Consider the following 18,292-nt stretch of genomic DNA (forward strand, 5'->3'; position numbering starts at 1 on the left):
CTTCATTCTTGCTGGAATTCAAGAAGCCCCATTGCCAATTAATGAGGTATTAAGTAGTGTTTAGGTTGTCGTCTTTTTTTTCTAACAACTGTTTAAGTAGGAAGGTAACAAGATTCTTGCCCAGTGCCGTATTGTTTAAGTGAAAATGAAATCAAAGCTGGAGGCGACTTTTCTGAAGCCACTGTTATGTGGCACAAGATACGGTTACTAGCAACAATCTTGTTCTAAACATTCTCTCAACTGCACCATTGTTTGTAGCTACAAAAGACTGAAATAGAGAGAAAGAGCTGTGATGAATGATGGAAGCGGGAGGCCTGCAACTCTGATATCTAAACTGTGATCGTGTCTGTTGTTTTCTCTGGGGAAAACCACTGGTCCATTCCTTCTCCAACTTTTGTTCCTTAGGAGGGATGTAGAACAAGAGACAATTTTTCCTTCTCAATTTAGTGGAACCTGTTTGGTATTTTCTCCTCATGGGGGTAAATTTGAGGTTCCCTGTGTTTAAAATCTGTTTTCTCTTCATTCCCAAGGAAGAACTGAATGTACTGAACAGCAGATTGTGTTGCATTGTAGGGAATGGGAGGTAATTGTAGCAGTTAATGTCTAAAAAATGTGGAGCCAGAAACAAACTAAATTGTAATTCTCTTCTTTGTTAGATTATATGTTTTTGCAATTGTAAAAACATTTGCAAATGTTAGGCTGAGTGTTTCTTCAAATCTTAAGTAGGTTCTTGATAAAGTCTTGCTGAAAGCTCCCATTAAAAAGTTTTTCTTTCAGTAGGGGGTGAATTTTCTCTTGAATGGGTAACTCACTCTGAGTTATGCAAACTCAGGAACGAGATGAGAGCAAAGTATCTCTGTGTAGATGTCTCCCCACAGAGGTGGTAGGCTGTAGGCGGCTTTTCCCTGTCTTACATTTTTTTTCTGTTACTCAGATCCCAGCCATGAAGGCACAGCTGAGGGAATGGAGAACATGGCAGATGCTGTCACTCATGCCCGATTTGTGGGTACAGATCATGCCAGTGATGAGGTTGTCTTGATGAAGATCCTACAGGTAAGTGCAGAGAAAAGGTAATTACCATAATGGCTGCTGCCTGTTGTGGGGCATATCCTGTTACACGGAGATGAGGAGGAGGCAGCGGTGTTTTGACTCTATCTGAGCTTAGCAACAGACTTTATTTTTAAACAGATGGGTCATATACCTGCGGTAAAAGCTTTTTCAAATGAAAATGATTAAATGAAACGATGGTAAATCAAGCACGCTGTGGCGTGCGGTGGCGTTAATAATCCTACCTTGTGGATGGCCTGTGTTTTGAGGGATAAATTAAACATATGGAGCTCAGAAACTTAATTTTGAGAAAAATTATTCGTAAAGGCTGAGTGTTTTGGTCTATTATTGATAGATAGCTAGTTGCTGAATTTAAACTTTAGGTAACATGCAGCATGTTAGGTCTCTAATTTCAGAGTTGGACTGGGAGATCGTTCTTGTCTCCTAATCTGTTTGTGTCTTGAGGACAGCAGTCAGTTGGAAATGACTGCTGAAACCTTTGGGTTTTCTGCTTATAATTCCGTGAGTCCTTGAGGAAGCCAGCCTTCTCTAGGAAATGCATACAAGAGTCACTGGTACCATCTGACTTACATGCTCGGTACTTTGCAGGTTTTGAGAACCTTGCTGCTCACTCCTGTGGGAGCCCACCTCACCAATGAATCCGTGTGTGAGATCATGCAGTCTTGTTTCCGCATATGCTTTGAAATGAGACTCAGTGGTAAGTTTCTTTGTATTTTCACTGCAATTACTCCAAAGAAATGATCTGTTTCAGTATTGGTTAACTACTTGTATTATGGAACACGCAGCCCTGGAAAGCTGCTGAGCTTTATATTAGCGTGTCTTTCTACAGCTTCATGGACAATTTGTTAGGAGTTCACTGTGTAACTTTGGACTCGTTTTTTTCTCAGCTTTGTGGCGCCACCTCGTGATTATATTCCCATTTGCAGTAATGCAGTTTTGGAGCTGGTTTTAATAAATTTGCCGTAATCTCTGTAAACAAGGCTCGGAGGGGAGTCTGCTTGAAGAAGCCTCTTGATAATATCACACTGAGTAATGACACCTGTGTTATTTGTTTTTGTCTTCACAGAGTTATTGAGAAAATCTGCAGAGCACACTCTGGTCGACATGGTGCAGCTGCTCTTCACAAGGTAAACCTGCTTGTGTTTGCCTCAGCATTGCCGAGATGGCCCTCTAAGGACAGAAAGATTCCACACTTCCACTTAAGAACCCTCAGAAAAATCATCCCAAATGGTCATTATTTAGAGGTGGAAGGGGATGAAAGATTTGGCAGTTTTCTCTTGGGCTGACCCTGTCAGACTTCAGGGAGACTGAGGTAGGGAAGGTTGCACAGCTTAAGGTGTCCTTTGAGGAGAGATGGACAGCTAAGTAATGAAGAGCTTTAGAATAGGAAACCAGTTCTTTGAGGACATAGAAATGTGGAAGAAAAGAAAAAAAAAGGAAGAAAGTGCTCTAAAAAATACAGTTCTCTTCAGGAGAGAGAATATTCTCCAGGAGAAAGAATGGATATTGTAGTGTTGGATAGTCGCAGGTTGAGTTTCAAGTTTGGAGTTTCGACCTTGTGCATCAAAGAGAATTTTATACTCTTGAGATCATGTGTCTTTTGGACAAATGTTCTGCCATTTTCAGCAGCTTTCAGGTAATTATTGAGATTACTTCTTCTAAATTCAAGAAAGTTATTTAACTTAAAAACTATTTATCCAATCTTGTGAAGTCAGAGTAGGAAAAGATTACAGTCAGACTGTTTCTGAAACACAGGTCTCATAGCAGTTGTTTTTTTTCTGTTGCCACACTCAGTTTCAGTAAGTTCTAAAGTTTTGTTTCCTTTCTGCACTCTGTGCAATGCACAGGACAGAATCAAGTCAGAATCAAGTGTTATCAAACAGGAGAGAACACACTTTTTCTCCAAATGCTTATGTGAAATTGATATGCTTTCCATTACTGAATGTGTAAAAACTCTGTCCTTTGTGATGAGGCCTATGGATATCAGGAGACAGTAGCAAGACAAAGACAGTGCCTAAAGGGATGATTTGGATACCTGTTTACTTTTTAAGTACTGCCATCTTCTTTTTCACACAGAAACAGCCAAATAGCATGTGAGGCACCTTACACCTGCTTTTCCCCTCAGAAATTTTTTTGTCAGGAAAAGAAATCAAGAGGACTCTTTTTTTGTGGAGTAAACCTAATTTTACTTTTTTGTTAACTGCAGTGTGACTAGAAAGACCACTGTTTTTTTCCTTCTCCTTTCTTAACCCCCAAAAACTGATGTATTTTGTCTTTTTTTTTTTTTTTTTGTCTTCTAGGTTGCCTCAGTTTAAAGAAGAGCCTAAAAGCTACATGGGAACTAACATGAAGAAGGTAAGGCTAACTATTGTGCTTGCTGTTCAGCTCTTTCTTGTCTGGGGCTTGTGCTCATCTCTGTATTACTTATTTTCATCTATGTATTTCTTCATTCTCTTAAGTCCATAGTTCACTAAAAGAGCATGTTGAACTACATTCATTTAAGTCTGTAGGATTATGTCCCCATAGTGCAGTTGTGGATCTTATGAAGTACACTGCTGCCTCAGTAGTCATTTGGGTTTGTGGGAACAATCATAGCTGCTATGGGCTAGAAAACCCAATGAGTCTTGGAACTTGATGCCTGTGTCTTCTGATAATTTGCTTCTGCTCTCTCTCCAGCTTCTTACTCATCTTTTCTTGTTCACTACAGGAATAATACTGAGCTCTCAAAATGTAATTGCCCAGAAAGTAAAAAGGGATTTTTTGAGGCAATTTTTTGAGGCTGGTGAAACAGCATGAAAGAAGCATGAAATCAAACTATTGCGGAAAAAGTCTTGGTAGCTTCTAGAAGGGGCAGCATTCTGTAGCAAAAACCTTACTTCAGGTGGATAATGCCATCTCAGTTAGCAGGCAAATCAAAGTAGACTGCTCTTTTCTTCTTTTCCCCCCCCCTTTCCTTAAGTCAACAGTTTTTGAAGTTAAATATCAGGGTTTGTTCATCAGCACTATTTCCTTCCATCCAGTACGTTTTTAGCAGCTGGGTTCAGTATAACAGTACTGTAAATGTGGCCTCACATGCTTATAAGTCTAGCAAGTTCTTATGTGAAGATAGGTCCAATTAAGGAATTCCATGTATACTTGTATACATACATATTCTTTCTAATCCATATAAGAAATGTCAATAAATATACAGGATTGTACTGTTAAAAGTAATTGGGCAGAAAAAAAATGCTGGAGAAGAAAAAGCCTCTTTAAACTTTGCTTAATTATACTGTTTGTAGCATTATAACTTATTTTTTTCCAAATGACTTGATAAAAATATCTGTGTTTTGTAAATATACATTTCAGAGCCAGTATAGCTGTGTTTTGAGAGTCTGAATACTTACTTTTAGTAATCCAAAACAAGTTTGGTGCTTTAGTTTCTGTGTAGTAATTTAATGAGAACATGATTGTTTCCTTTGCTGTGGAAGAAAAGTGACTAGATGTGTGCTGGTGGTAGATTAGCCTAAGGGAAATTAAAAGGGATTAGTTTAATTTACTGCAGGTACAGAATTTGTCATGGTCTGTGTGCAGAAGAGGTCTAATGTGAATGTTAAATTTGGGAAGGCTTCCGTTATCAAGTGATGGCTGCTCCAAGCTCAGTGATTCTCTGCCTTGTGTCTGATCTGTGCAGTTACCTTGTACTGTGTATTTGCTCTGCATGGTGGGAGTCTTCCCTGCAGCCTAGCACTCTGCCACGTTATTTGTCTCTTTGAGTTTATTTTTCCTTGTTTAAACCATGCATTTGCCTATTTTTCACAGATCTCTTCATGTCTCCTCAACAAACTGGAACTAAATAGTGGGGAACAGCCCAAAGCCCTGAACCAATTAGAGAGGGTATTACTCTTTAAGAACCTGAAGGTCTCTCCCTCCCTTCTCCCTTCTTACCTTACTCCCTTCTTCTTTCTCTTGTAAACACCATGTGAGAGATTCTCCTGTTATGTGTAGCAACTCTTCCTTCACTCATTTGTCACAGCATGGCTTTTGGGGAGAATGCATGCAGTGGTTGCTTTGCAGTGTTGTGGCTGCAGCTTGGGAGGCAAAGACCCTGGTGAGTGGTATCTAAGGCACGGTTGTGGCATCTTCTGAAGGAAAGGAGTAGGGTGGAATGGACAAGGTTTGGTTTTTCTCTGATGGTGAAAAACTGAAGAAAAGAAATATTTTTAGATAGCAATCTACACTTAAGCTTGAATGTTTTGTCTTAGCTGTTGATCATTGATGTAACAGAACGCCGACCTAACATGCCTTAGACAGTTCTACTCAAAGTGAATCTCTGAGCTCTTCTACTTGACAAAAAGCCATAGATTCCATCTCTTTGAAGGGTTTTTTGGTTTTGATTTTTTAAGGAACCTGCTGTACTTTTTCCATAATTTTGGTCATGTTTTTTACTGAAGTTATTGCTGTTCAAACACAGCATAAGCATTTGCTAATGGGGAGTGAGCAGGGACAAAGCGAACTATGAAACATTTTAAGCTCTGCCAGTTCCCCTCTGAAATTTCTAAAGAAATACTGTAGGCATGCTGATTGCTTTTGTGCTGGTCACAGAAGCCCTGGAAAACTATCTTAGAAGGGACTTTCTCAGTTTTCTATACTGGTTCATAAACTTACTGTAGCTTTATTTCTTGTCTGCTTTTAATGCTATTTGGACCATAAGAAGCTGGATTGAAGATTTAGAGAGGTCTTTGCAATTTAGTTGTCCTATATCTGTAGTCCAAGGTAATTTGGAAAGACAGTGGCTGGAGACTTGTGGATTTATGCAGTTACACAGAAGAAAAGATGAGAAACATTTCCCTTTGTGGTAGGAAGGTATTCAGCTAAACACTGGATTTTGAGGTGTGAGTCAGGATGAACAGATCTGGGGAGTGGATTTTGTGCATAGTTGCCAAAGATAAACGTAATTAATGGTTGCTGTACAGGCAGGTAGGTGAGATGATGACTGCATTGGTGTTCTCAGGACTTGGATCATGGACTGCGTTCTCTCTGCATGCTTTCATGTCTTGAACGCTACTTGGTGTGCTGACCAGTTCCATGCTGCATCTAGAATGAGCTCATGTTTTAGTATAATCACTTTAGTTACTAATCATTGGCCCCTGCCCTTTTCTCTTGAGGCTTACAGTATGTTATGGAAAAACAAACGAGTGCAGGTAAGGTGGCTTGTAGAAAAATGGAATCTCATGGACCCTTAAAAGAACCTTGTAGTACTACATTTGACTTCCTTCACCTTGAGACAGAGTATTGCTGTAAAAACCTCATCTACCGGGGAAAACATTAGGAGTCTTGTGTCTTGTATTTTTTTTTTTCTTCTAGCATTTTGTGTACATATTTCTTTATGCAAAGATAACTAAGATGAATGTAATGGAATCTATAGTGAATCCCAAGATGAATGAACAGTAACTTAGAGCTTGTATTCTGCTTAGATTTCTAAGGAATACATTTTAAATACAGATTTAGAGTGGATATACTGTGGGAGTACAAGCTTAATCTAATGTGAAGGACACTGATTAAAAAAACAAAAGAAGCAACTATCGTATGACTGAGCGTTAGAAAGGAGGAGGGTTTTGGATGATGTTTAAGATCCGGATTTTTTTTAATGATCTATTAAATGCCATTGCCTGTAACCTTTAGTCAAGAAGGAAATCTTAGGTTTATAATCTCAGCCTGTTAACATGCATCTAAGCTTTCTAGCAAAATCAGGAAATGCTTTACCTTCAATACCAAAGCAACCATTAGAAAAGTGTTCCTTTGGTCAAGGGGAAACTGGAGAATATAAATACAAGCAGCAAGATATTGATCGTTTTAATTCAATACAAAATACAGAGTGGAAGATGATGTTACTTCTGTTTTTTGATACATGTATTGTTTTAGCATCTGCAAACTTAGAGTTTGTTAAAGCAACATGTAGTCAATTCACATCAGCAAAACATTTCTGTTGAAGTGGTGCTTCTGCAATTTTTTTTACGCTATCCAGTTGTCACTGTAGTTTTGCTGTCTTATCTTTGTGGCATAGCAAAAGAGAGGGGCCAAGGAAAGATACAGGGAGTATAGCCCTAAGTAATCCTGATAGTTAATCTTCAGAAAACCTATTTGTGTAGGATGTAGAATACCGAATGGTGTAGATAAAAAAGACCTACTTGGTAATCTCGCTTGTCCATAAGTACATAAATGTAAATACTTTACTGAATGCTTTAAAATTTAATTGAAAGTTTGGGATGGGGAAAAAAAGCAGTGATTTTACTTCCCTGGCTAAATGGTTTGATGTCCATGTGAGGCTGCTGTGACTTCATCTCCAAAGATGCATAGCTTCATCAAAATGATAGGCAATGGACATATGCCCTTTATAAACCTCAAATGGGAAAATCTTGGAGTTAGTGCAGTGCATATGACACTCAGTATAAATGTGTATTGCATGCACCTTTTCAAAAGGGCTAATGTTGATCTGAGTTGGTCTGTGCTCTTGTGCGAAGGGGAGATTGGCAGTAGTGTTCAGATTGTCAGCACAGACCTTCTGGTAGGGTGTTTGAAAAGTTGTTTCTCAGGAGCATGGCTGATGCTAAAAGGTATGGTACAAGCATGCTTAGCTCCAAACAATATCTTCGTGCCGTTTTGCTGGGTCAATTTCTTTTGTGTTTTATCGTTATTTATTAACATGTAACTTTCTACCTGACAGCAGGATCATAAAATCATAGAATGACCTGGGTTGAAAAGGACCTCTAAGTTCATCTAGTTTCAACCCCCACTGCATGGGCAGCATTGCCAACTGCTAGACCGGAGTCGCATCCGGCCTGGCCTTGAATGCCTCCAGGGATGGGGTATCCACAGCCTCCTTGGGCAACCTGTTCCAGTGTGCCACTGCCCTCTGTGTGAAAAAAGTCCTCCTAAAATCTAAACTAAATCTCCCATCTTAGTCTAAAGCTGTCCCCACCTTGTCCTATCAATATCCACCCTCGTAAACAGGATGTAGTAGTTAAAAGCAGTTAAAAGTGGTTAATTAGTTAAAAGCAATTCTATTGCTTTGTAATTATGTGAAACAGGTGTTTTAAGAGTTTAACATCAAATTATTCCTGGTTTTCCTTCACACTCGAAGCAGTTTGGTGAAATAGACTATAGAAGTCTTCTGATTCCCTTTTATCAGTTACTAAAGAGGGAGGAAATTAAATATGGCAATTTCTAGAATAATTAGTTGATCAAATAAAACTATCTTGTCCAATTAGCAGCCTTTAATGAATAAAGCTATTGATAATATTTAAGTCTTGGGGAGATTTTAATATTGAAAGTGAAACTAATAGACTTGAAATAGTAGAAACAGGCTAGAATTAATGATAACAACTATTGTATATAGCTCTTTGAGCTTGTGAATAGGAAAGATGAGATAGCAGACAATTTTTACATTGAAGGATTGTGACATATAAGACTTACATTCACTAATCTACACAATTTTAGTTTTGGCTGTGTGCTTGCTATGTAAGTGTTAGAAGTTTAGAGGGATATTCTTGCTACAAAATGTGGAAGAAAGTCAAAGTAGTTCTGAATCTACTGTTAATAAGCTGAAAGAAACTGTAGCATAGCTGAAACTTAGGGATTAGTTGTCAAACAAATAGAATTTGTGGTGCAAAGAAGTTACACAAATGGTATACTACACTGGGACATAACATTTTCACAAGCTTGTTTGAATGAGAATAATTATAGACTACGTACACAGAGAAGTCAAGGTGGAAAAAGGGAAGAGAGGGAAAAACAGTGTCAGAATCTAGAAGGTATATTGACATTTAAGAGTAGTAGTAGTTGAAAAGAAAGAGATTTCAGAAAAAAGGATTAGACTAAGGGATGCACCTGTCTTCTAGATAATAAAAATTTAAGGATATAAGAAATAAGGAATGTTGTAGTCTAAAATATAATCTGAAATAATTTTTTGGAGAGGAATACCATGTAGGGACTGCTACTGGGACCTACAGAATGGTTTCCACTATCTGCAAGGAACCTGTTCAGTGTTTAAATTTTCACCACCAAATTGAGGAGATCTAACATCATCAGAAAAGTTGACTTTTAACCCAAACCCAAGAGTAAGAAGCAGGTATTCCTGCACTCAGACAAAACTGTTTTAGAAGAGAGCTATTTCCAAACGTGCTATTGCCACTGTCAGAGAAACTGAATATTGTAGTGTTGTTAGGAAGTTTTGGAACATCTATGCATGCCTGCAGTAACTCTCACAGTCTGCAACAAGTGTCACAGTCTGCATTGCTCTTACTGTGGTTTGTTTGTCCAATACTTGTGTAAGGACTAGTAGTGGCAACCTGGGTGACAAAAAAGCTGTGAGTTAAGTTGGATTTAGAACTGAAGAGGAGTAATGATGGAAGGAGGTGAAATCAGAGCATGGTTTATTTCTAAACCATTAGAATGGTATTTGTAGTGTATCATGCACCAGGAGTGAATGAAACATTACATAAACGCTTTGTAATAGTAAAAGAGGTTGCTGGAAGAAGGAGAACATGGAATTACTCATAGATAAGGGGTAAATTGAGACAAAAAAGTGCTAGTAGAGTAGCTGCAGTAAATTCTATGTTTCAGACAGAGTGTTGGATAATAGTGGGGAATCGGGCTGGTTTGCATGATTTTGTGCTGATTAATTTGTGTGGTATGTTTGACTGCTGTTGTCTGACTTCTGAGACAGCTTTGAGGTTGACTTGTATAGTTCAGTATTCTGTCTGATTTTGCTCCACTGATATTCTTAACGGTTTATGGTTTTCAGTTGAAAATGAGAGCTGGAGGAATGAGTGAGTCATCAAAATGGAAAAAGCAGAAGAGATCACCAAGGCCCCCTCGACATGTAACTAAGGTCTCTCCTGCAACAGAACAACCAGCAGCCAACACTAGTAATGTCACAGGTAGGTTGAAATCTATTTCCAGAGACCAAACAGCATCTGTTTCAGAGCTATCTTGGAATGTCTTCATTTAATTTCTCTGAACAAGTTTATCTGCATTATACTTTTTTAAATTTTAGTTTTTGATGTCTGTAGCAATAAATATGTTGTAGCTCTTCAGATCCAGGAGAAAAAGTTTGAAGGAAATAGAATATGTATTGATGACAGAAAGCACGGCCCCATTGCTAATATGACAGCATTTCTCTGCCTTTAGTGTGCCTCATAATAGTTTATATGGAAAGGAAAGGAAACCTTAAAAGGAGGCTGAGGTTATATGAAACTGTTTGGTATGGAGGAGATGGAGGGTGCCTCAGGTATGTGAGGAAATTGAGAACAAAAACTCTGGAAAGAGGCGAGCTATGGGAGATGAATCTGGGGAGAAAAGAGTGCTAAAAAGACTGTATGATGCAGTTGTCTGCAATAGGAGATTGTTGATCTGAGTGGCGTATTTTTTCATGTACTACTGAAGGATGTACTCAACGTTGTATCAAAGAGGGTGGGGGTGATGGTAATGGAAGAAGAGCAAAGGTTGACAAGGGAAGCAATAAAGGTGGAACTAGGGAATGTGCAGAGACCTACGTATCTGGAACAGGTGAGTGAACATATTTCTCACTACAAGTGTAAAGATTGAAAGTGTGCACCCGTAATCCATGACATTTAATAAAAGTCATGGGGCTGCACGCATTGAGACAGGGAAATATGGGGGACACTTAAAACTGTTACAGGAAGAATAGAGGATCTATGATATGGAAAAAAGACATGAAGAGTTGTGTAGAGGAAAAAAAAAAGGTAGAGCAGTACATGAAATGAGTTTGTGTGCAGGAAATTGTTCAGTATACACATTAATCCTTTGGCGTGTGCTTCAATTCAGCCTGCTGAAGTGATGCAGTCTGTGAGAAGTGCTGTGAGCTTGAGAACATAATGCTGGGGGACTTCTATATCTTATTATTGTGTAATAGACTAAATAGTAACAGCTGTTTAAACCTCTTTTGGATGAGTCCTTCTGGCTGAAAAGTACTCTGCTTCTTGTGCGCTCTACATTTTGACGTCTCAGACATAAACATTAACAGTGAAAGGAAGCAGACAGGAAATTTGAAACAATAGCTGTGTAAAATACGTAGTTCTGACTCTTTTTCCATTGCAGAAACCTATTAAATATATTGTGAATGATTGTAGGACAATGTATTAATTGTGCAAAATGGCAAAATTGATTGTGTTAACATACTGCATTTTGAAAAACTTATTTAGGATACTTCCAAAAATCACAGCGATAAACATCCCACTATGCAAAACCATATGCATTTCACATGTAAATACATAACTCTTCTTTGTATCTTTTTTGATTACCATGCTCTTGAGTGTATCTTCTCTTTGAAAATATTTGGTTTATTTATTTATTAAGTTCTCTTAAAGGAAGGTTTAGATTCTTGGAGCATTGTATTGTGTTTAGAAATAGTAAAAATACTCAATACTCTGTTTCAGACCTATCTGGATTCTATTGCAATTATTTCTTTAATGTGTTTTAAAGAAATAGATCTTTCCTTCCAGTTAAGGTTAAGAATCATCATCGTCGTCGTCGTCATCATCTCACTTTGAAGGAATGACTAAAACTTGATGCAAGTCTTTAAAGTGCTTGTGCCATTCTATCTGAGTGTGAAGTACACCTTTGGGGCTGTTTTCTACTTTCTTCTCAATGAGAGAAATCCTCTGCACCCTTTGTTTAAAGATATGAATTACCTTATTCTCTGAGTCTGTTAGGTTCCAACTACTGTATTTTAATTTGGAGAACTTACAGAATCTTGCTGCATTAATTTTCTATACATTAAACGTTAATACATTTCTCTACATTAAACGTAAATATCTGAGATAATTTGTAGTGTGATGCCCTGATGAAAGTAGGCCTTTGCTGCTGTACTCATTGTATGAACTTGAGGCTGAGGTACAAAATTATGCTGATCTTTTTGGTTCTATCTCTCATCAGCAAGCGGAGTTACTTTCATAGATGCTCCCTCTCCCAGTTCCTCTGGAAGCTCCGAAAATATTTCATCTGCAGTCAGCCCTGCTACAGACAGCGGTTTGGAAATGTCCTCACAGACCACCTCCAAGGAAGACCTGACGGACTTGGACCCAGTCACTTCTTTGGGGCTTCATGCAGGAACGCCTTCAAATGAGGCCAGAGTCACTGAAAATCAGAACCAGCCTGAACTCCAGGTATACAGTTGCTGATAAAGAAGAGCTATAACTCCCAGCATCATTAGTTGTGGGTTTAGTACGCACACACTCTATTTCTTTTTTTGGTCGCAGCATTTATATTGTATTTTAAGGCTTAGGGTCAGAGTAAAACATCTTCACTATAAGTGATTTGTAAATTCACAAATATGTATATGATTTTTAGAATGACAGGTGCTCTGAGTGGTAAAAATGCTAAGAAGGTGTAGATAGAAATCGTATGCTGAGATTATGTAGTATTTAAAACAAACAAAAAAAAGAACTAAATCCTAGCCTCAGGAGCAGTAAAACTGATTGTGGGAGTATCTTCAAAGTTGAATTCTAGTCTCATAGCCTAGAATAAAATAGGTGAGAACTAGATGGAAGTGGAAGTGTTGGAAAGAGAGGGTTATGCAGTTTATCCTATGTAATATCTTCTAATTTGTTTTGTTTTTTTTTTTCTTTCCTTCTTGAATGACTGATATAAATGAAGAATGAAAGTCTGAGGGAAGAGAAGATCCAGTCAGCCTCAGTTGAATCTATCCCTGAGGTTTTAGAGGAGTGCACTTCTGTAGCAGAACATTCTGACTCTGCCTCAGTTCATGACATGGACTATGTAAATCCCCGAGGAGTACGTTTTACTCAGTCTTCCCAAAAAGAAGGTGAGAGATGGCAGTGTTGCTGAAGTCTGTTCTGCTTTCCACTATTCTGTGTCACTTTCTGCTCTGAAGGTGATAAATTCCTGTTCCTCAGCTGGTCTGTGATGATTTCATTTGTAACACTTGTGAGACACCATGAAAAATTAGGAACAATTGTTAACAGTGCTGATGTGTCTCATTTTCCTTTAGGAGCAGCACTGGTCCCTTATGGATTACCGTGTATTAGAGAACTATTTCGCTTTCTTATCTCGCTTACCAACCCTCTTGATCGCCACAACTCTGAGGTGATGATCCACATGGGGTTGCAGCTGCTAACTGTAGCTCTGGAGTCTGCTCCCATTGCAAACTGCCAGTCTCTCCTAGGACTTGTGAAGGAAGAGTTGTGCCGACATTTATTTCAAGTGAGTCTGACTTGTGCTAGTGCGGGGTTTGGCACTGGAGAGTTAGATACTGATTTGGATCAAATGGTCTACTGGAGTATTGCTTCTGAGCTTTGATGGATCTCAGTCTAAAAGAAGCTTTTTGCTGTATTGCAGTGGGAGTTCTGAGCTGCACCAGTGAAACGGTGATGTTGCGAAGCCAAAGATGTTGTCATGAGCCATTTTCTTTAGTCTAGGGCTGAGGAAGATGAAGCTGGTTAGAACGAACTGTTAATTAGGGATAATGACATATTGATATAGTTGGTTTTGAGGTAATTATGGATGCAAGTTACTATCTTAGTAGTAGGTAGAACTGTTGCGGTACCTAGCTAGTAACAGCACAAGGGCCATCTTGGAGGCAGTTCTTCTCCCAGGTTATTTCTCCACAAAAATAATCTGATGACTTTGCAAAAAAAAAAAAAAAAAAAAAAAAAAAAAAAGCAAAACATTGTAGTAGAAAAATAGTGTTACCACAAGCAGAAGGAATTAAGTATATTTGTTCTCCCTTAGTAAAAATGAGACCGGGGGGCTGAATAAGGGGTTGTTTTGTTTTTCTTCTTTGTTTTAAATATTTGCTGTGGGAGACCACATGTTGATCTCAAGGCTGTCACGAGTACCAGTACTAATAGCACATAATAAGTAACCTGTATAATTCTTAAGGCTTTTTGTCTTTCTTGTTCAGCTACTGAGTGTTGAACGGCTCAATCTGTATGCAGCCTCCCTCAGGGTGTGTTTTCTCCTCTTCGAGAGTATGAGAGAACATCTGAAATTCCAGCTGGAGGTGAGTTTTTTTGAGTTTCAGTATGTACCTAGTAATAGTTCCTCAGGCTTGTTAAAGCCTAGGCAATCAGATGCAGTCTGAAAACCACTGAGTGGGTGATGGGTAGGCTAAGTATTCCTTGTCTTGTTAGATAATGAAGCATCTTTGAGACTAATATACTGTAGCTGCCTACTTTCATTCCTTTTTTCTTTTCTTTTTTTTTTTTTTTAACAATAGTAGATTCAGATGCATTAAATAATAGAATTATATGGAACCTTTTTACAGATGCCTTCCAAATGAGCCAACATTGAATGTATAGGGTAATGTCAACTCATGTGGGAAGATAATGTTTACATCTGTTTCTGTAAACCTCAACGGTATTCACTGTGCTGCTTTCCTTCCTCTGAGCTGTCCTCTGTTTCTGGCAGATGTATATCAAGAAGCTGATGGAAATAATCACTGTGGAAAACCCGAAGATGCCCTATGAAATGAAGGAGATGGCCTTGGAAGCCATTGTTCAGCTGTGGAGGATTCCCAGCTTTGTGACTGAGCTCTACATCAACTATGACTGTGACTACTACTGTGCCAACCTCTTCGAGGAGCTCACCAAGCTGCTCTCCAAGGTGCTGCACAGTCTGGCTTGTGTCACACTTGTGACATCAAGGCTTGTCCTTTGGCCTTCCTTGGGCTTCTAGCCTCCTGCATGTGCTGGGGGGACATGGAGGGGAAAGGGTATGCGGAAGAGAAAGTCAGTAAGTCATAACATGGTAAACATATCAGCAGAACCTGCGAGTACGAATGGTTGAAAGATTCTAAGTGAGCAATTTGAGACGAAGGATGCTATTTAATATTTGGGAGCACAATAGATAATAAACATGAAATGTATAATAACACAGCAGATAAACCATAAGAAAATGATCAAATATATATTAGGTAAATATCAAACATGGAAATCGTAGAGGTTTTTATTGTATGATCTAGGGTTCACAAAGCTGAGGGGAACGTCCCTTCCTATTATGGAGAGAGAGAGAGGAGAGAGGGGAACGTCCCTTCCTATTATGGAGAGAGAGAGAGATACATATATAAAAGTTGTCTAATACTTGGGTATTTTCTTTCCCAGAATGCCTTTCCAGTTTCTGGACAGTTGTATACGGTCCACCTGCTGTCTATGGAGGCATTGCTGACAGTGATAGATAGCACAGAGGCACATTGCCAGGCCAAAGTGCTGAATACTGTACATCAACAAGAGAAGGAAGTTGCCAAATCAGGCCCAGAAACAATGAACTGCACCAAAGAATCGAGCAATAGTAAGACACCCTTTCTTGATATTCTGATATTAAGCTTAATATTGTGTTAAACACATGAATCTCATTCTGATAATCTGTGTATTAATCTTCATAAATATATTTTCAGTTTTCCTGTTGCATGTTGTGTAACTACCCTCTGGTCTTCGTAACCTGCTGTCAGAACAGGGCCTCAGTTCAGTGTTTGAGAATGATTTAATACTTTTTTCTATTTCAGATCTTACCTTTTAAAGGATTTAGAAACCTCTTAGAGATGGAATAATCTTAACAATCTTAAGTAAAAAAAAAAAATTAAAAAACTCTCTTTTGTTAAATTAAGAAACTAGAACATGTAGTTAAATTTTGTATTGCTAATTGATCAAAACAGCACATGCTTTTTCATGTCTCTGAGTGGAAAAAAAGAATTACCACGCTTGACTTTGCTTAATATGTACTTGTGAATAAGACTGGATTATTTTTTTTTTTGCCAGCTTCTTCTGTGACCTAGATGTGTATCTGTTTGAGCATTAGTGAACAGAGAAGCTCTTTTCTTTGTTTTCCTATGGAAATAACACAGATATCTGCTATTGTTTTTTGTTGCTTTGGTGCTTATCACAGTAGTTATAACGATGGAACTACTTTGTCTCTCGTGATTTTGTCTCACATAAAGAAGTGAGGCATCTAGTTCCTGGGTTAGCACCCACACCGCCCAGCACCCATTCCCTGTCTTGCTTTAGTAAATAATACAGTGGAAATAAAATTCAGAGATATTAAAATGTGCGCCTCATTAAGTTTTATATAAAGGTCATGCCAAAACTGGCAGGCGCAAGAAAAGGGGAGTGTGCTGTGGGATTAATGTAAACAAAGTATTGAGGACACTGAGGACACAGCTACTGGAGAGGGGAAAATCCCTTAAATAAGCACAATTTGAGTGGTCAGTTCCTTATTTCTTTGGTATCTTTTTCATTGGCTTATGTATTTGTGAGAATTCTTGTTTTGTTTTTAACTTCTGTAGATAATGAGAGAGCACACAGTGAGGGAAAATCCACCCCTGTAGTCTCAGAGCCGGGTGGGGCATGTCCTCCCACCAGTGGTTGCCTTATGGCTGATCAGATAAAGCAAGGCTGCCTGGAATTGGAAGGAGGAGGTGAGACAGGTAATAATCTCTGCAGGGCCCCAAATCTGAATGTGTGTGTACTGAGAATGGTCCTGACATTTGCTGGCTGTTTTTACTATGCCATAGACTACTGCAGCTGTTTTGTGCTTATAACTGGAAAGAAATATAGTGGTGACTGTTTGTTTTATATTTGTTCTATGTATGCCTACTAATAGTTCAGTTTCTTCTGGGAAGGGGGTTAGATCTGGTAGGCTGCTTTGGAGCAAAAATGGATGACGTTCATCCCAAAGTTCGTAATTTAAGGTAGTCAGGGGTTTTCCAGGGGATTAGTAATGTGAATAATCACAGTAGCCAAAAAGTTAATTCTTATGAACGTGTAAAACTGTCCAGGAGAAGAAACTACTATGCAGCTGTGCTGCAGAAAATGTGAATAGAGCAATGTAGTAGTTGTATAGTAGGGATGTTACTGCCATTTGTAAGGCAGCATGTTGCAGCAAGTCTCTATGACTGAAAACTGTGATGTGACAAGTGGGCTACTTGTTTCTCTGGGGATATTCTTGACTGTAATCACAATTTGTTCTTCTAGCTGAGAAGAGTATCCCCAAGAAGCCTACCCGATTTTCTTGCATCCTTCCAAGCCCTCAGGAGCTTATGCAGATTAAGAACAAAAAGAAGGTATGTTTGGGGATGTGTTAGGGTGTGTTCTCCTTGTTGCCTGTGTCCTGTAGGCTTTGCGTAACTGGTCATGTCTCAGAACTTTTGAGTTCCAGTCTCTGCTGGTGAGAGTTAAGTAGTAACTTACTGAAAATTCCACTGTACTTCAGAGACAGCGATGATTACTGTCTGTTCTTTACTTAGTTGTGCTGAGTTGCAAGGAGTTTAGGAAAAATTTCTTGTCCCAGAGTATGAGGCAGGTTCACCTAAATTCTGGATAGGAAAGTTCCTGGTCTAATTTTCATTATATGGGGTTAATCAGCAAATTCCATCAAAAAGGGCACATTGCCTACTTTTGTCAAACTTGTCAGTGGGGTGCATATCGAGAGGCCAGTAGCAGTAGTGCTAGCTAGCTTACTATTCTGTTTGGTCTCATATTTGCTTTATCGTGAAGGTGACTGAAAATATTGTCTTGATTGTGGCAATTTTTTTTTTTAGCTTTGTTAATCCAGGTTACGGTCTAAACTCTGTACATCTCTGACCAGAGATGACTGTATTCTCTTAAATTTATTTGAACAAATACTGAAGAAATTAAACACAGATCTTTTGCTAATGGTGTACCAATCTACTTTGTGATCCACTCCGTGAGCCTCCAGATATGAATGTGTTTTAAGTCATTGGTTTTGCTCCAAGAAGTTTGCTGCAGAACTGAGGATCTTAGTTCTTTACCTACATTGCAGTGCTGTTCTGGGATAATGCTAAATGACTTCCTGAGCACATTAGGGAAGATGCTTGTCAGCAGAGTCTTCAGAGGAACTGCTGAGTTTTGACATTAGCTAATTTCAGTTACTGTTTCAATTATAACTTCTTGTGTTGCTTTATATCTAGCTTTCAAGGCAGCCTTGTTGATGAATTTTGTGTGAAAGTCAGTTGTTCAGGGATACCTTGTATAGTACTTCCACTCTTCTAAATGAAAATTTCTAATGAGACTCCAGCTTCACAACAGTGGAAAACAAGGCTAGAAGAAATTAAGAGCATTGCCAGTGGCTAGTCCCTGCAGTAGCTGGGAGTTCCCTAAAGAAAATTCCAGGAGCTCCTAGAAAAAGTACAGGACACTACAGCAGAATGCAGAAATACAGTCACAATCTCTCTTAGTTTGCCCAAGGAAAA

The 18,292-nt window shown here is 38.7% G+C and overlaps 1 protein-coding gene across 4 annotated transcripts in view; it reads left to right on the forward strand.

Annotated features, from left to right (window-relative positions):
- The window catches only part of GBF1 (golgi brefeldin A resistant guanine nucleotide exchange factor 1), a 97,848-nt gene that overhangs the window by 57,936 nt on the left and 21,620 nt on the right, over nucleotides 1–18,292 (forward strand). For 2 of the 4 annotated variants that reach the window (XM_048946453.1, XM_048946455.1), the window contains exons 5-17: nucleotides 935–1,053; nucleotides 1,657–1,765; nucleotides 2,135–2,195; nucleotides 3,369–3,423; nucleotides 9,851–9,986; nucleotides 12,004–12,233; nucleotides 12,724–12,892; nucleotides 13,079–13,290; nucleotides 13,991–14,089; nucleotides 14,497–14,691; nucleotides 15,189–15,375; nucleotides 16,367–16,507; nucleotides 17,055–17,143. In XM_048946453.1, coding sequence (XP_048802410.1) covers nucleotides 935–1,053; nucleotides 1,657–1,765; nucleotides 2,135–2,195; nucleotides 3,369–3,423; nucleotides 9,851–9,986; nucleotides 12,004–12,233; nucleotides 12,724–12,892; nucleotides 13,079–13,290; nucleotides 13,991–14,089; nucleotides 14,497–14,691; nucleotides 15,189–15,375; nucleotides 16,367–16,507; nucleotides 17,055–17,143 — 1,802 coding nt within the window. Of the gene's footprint in view, nucleotides 1–934; nucleotides 1,054–1,656; nucleotides 1,766–2,134; nucleotides 2,196–3,368; nucleotides 3,424–4,866; nucleotides 4,966–9,850; nucleotides 9,987–12,003; nucleotides 12,234–12,723; nucleotides 12,893–13,078; nucleotides 13,291–13,990; nucleotides 14,090–14,496; nucleotides 14,692–15,188; nucleotides 15,376–16,366; nucleotides 16,508–17,054; nucleotides 17,144–18,292 lie in introns of all 4 variants that reach the window. The other 2 variants (XM_048946456.1, XM_048946454.1) reach the window with 2 other exon arrangements.

Source organism: Lagopus muta, chromosome 5 (assembly GCF_023343835.1).
Source record: "Lagopus muta isolate bLagMut1 chromosome 5, bLagMut1 primary, whole genome shotgun sequence".
In the NCBI taxonomy this organism is placed as follows: Eukaryota; Metazoa; Chordata; class Aves; order Galliformes; family Phasianidae; genus Lagopus; species Lagopus muta.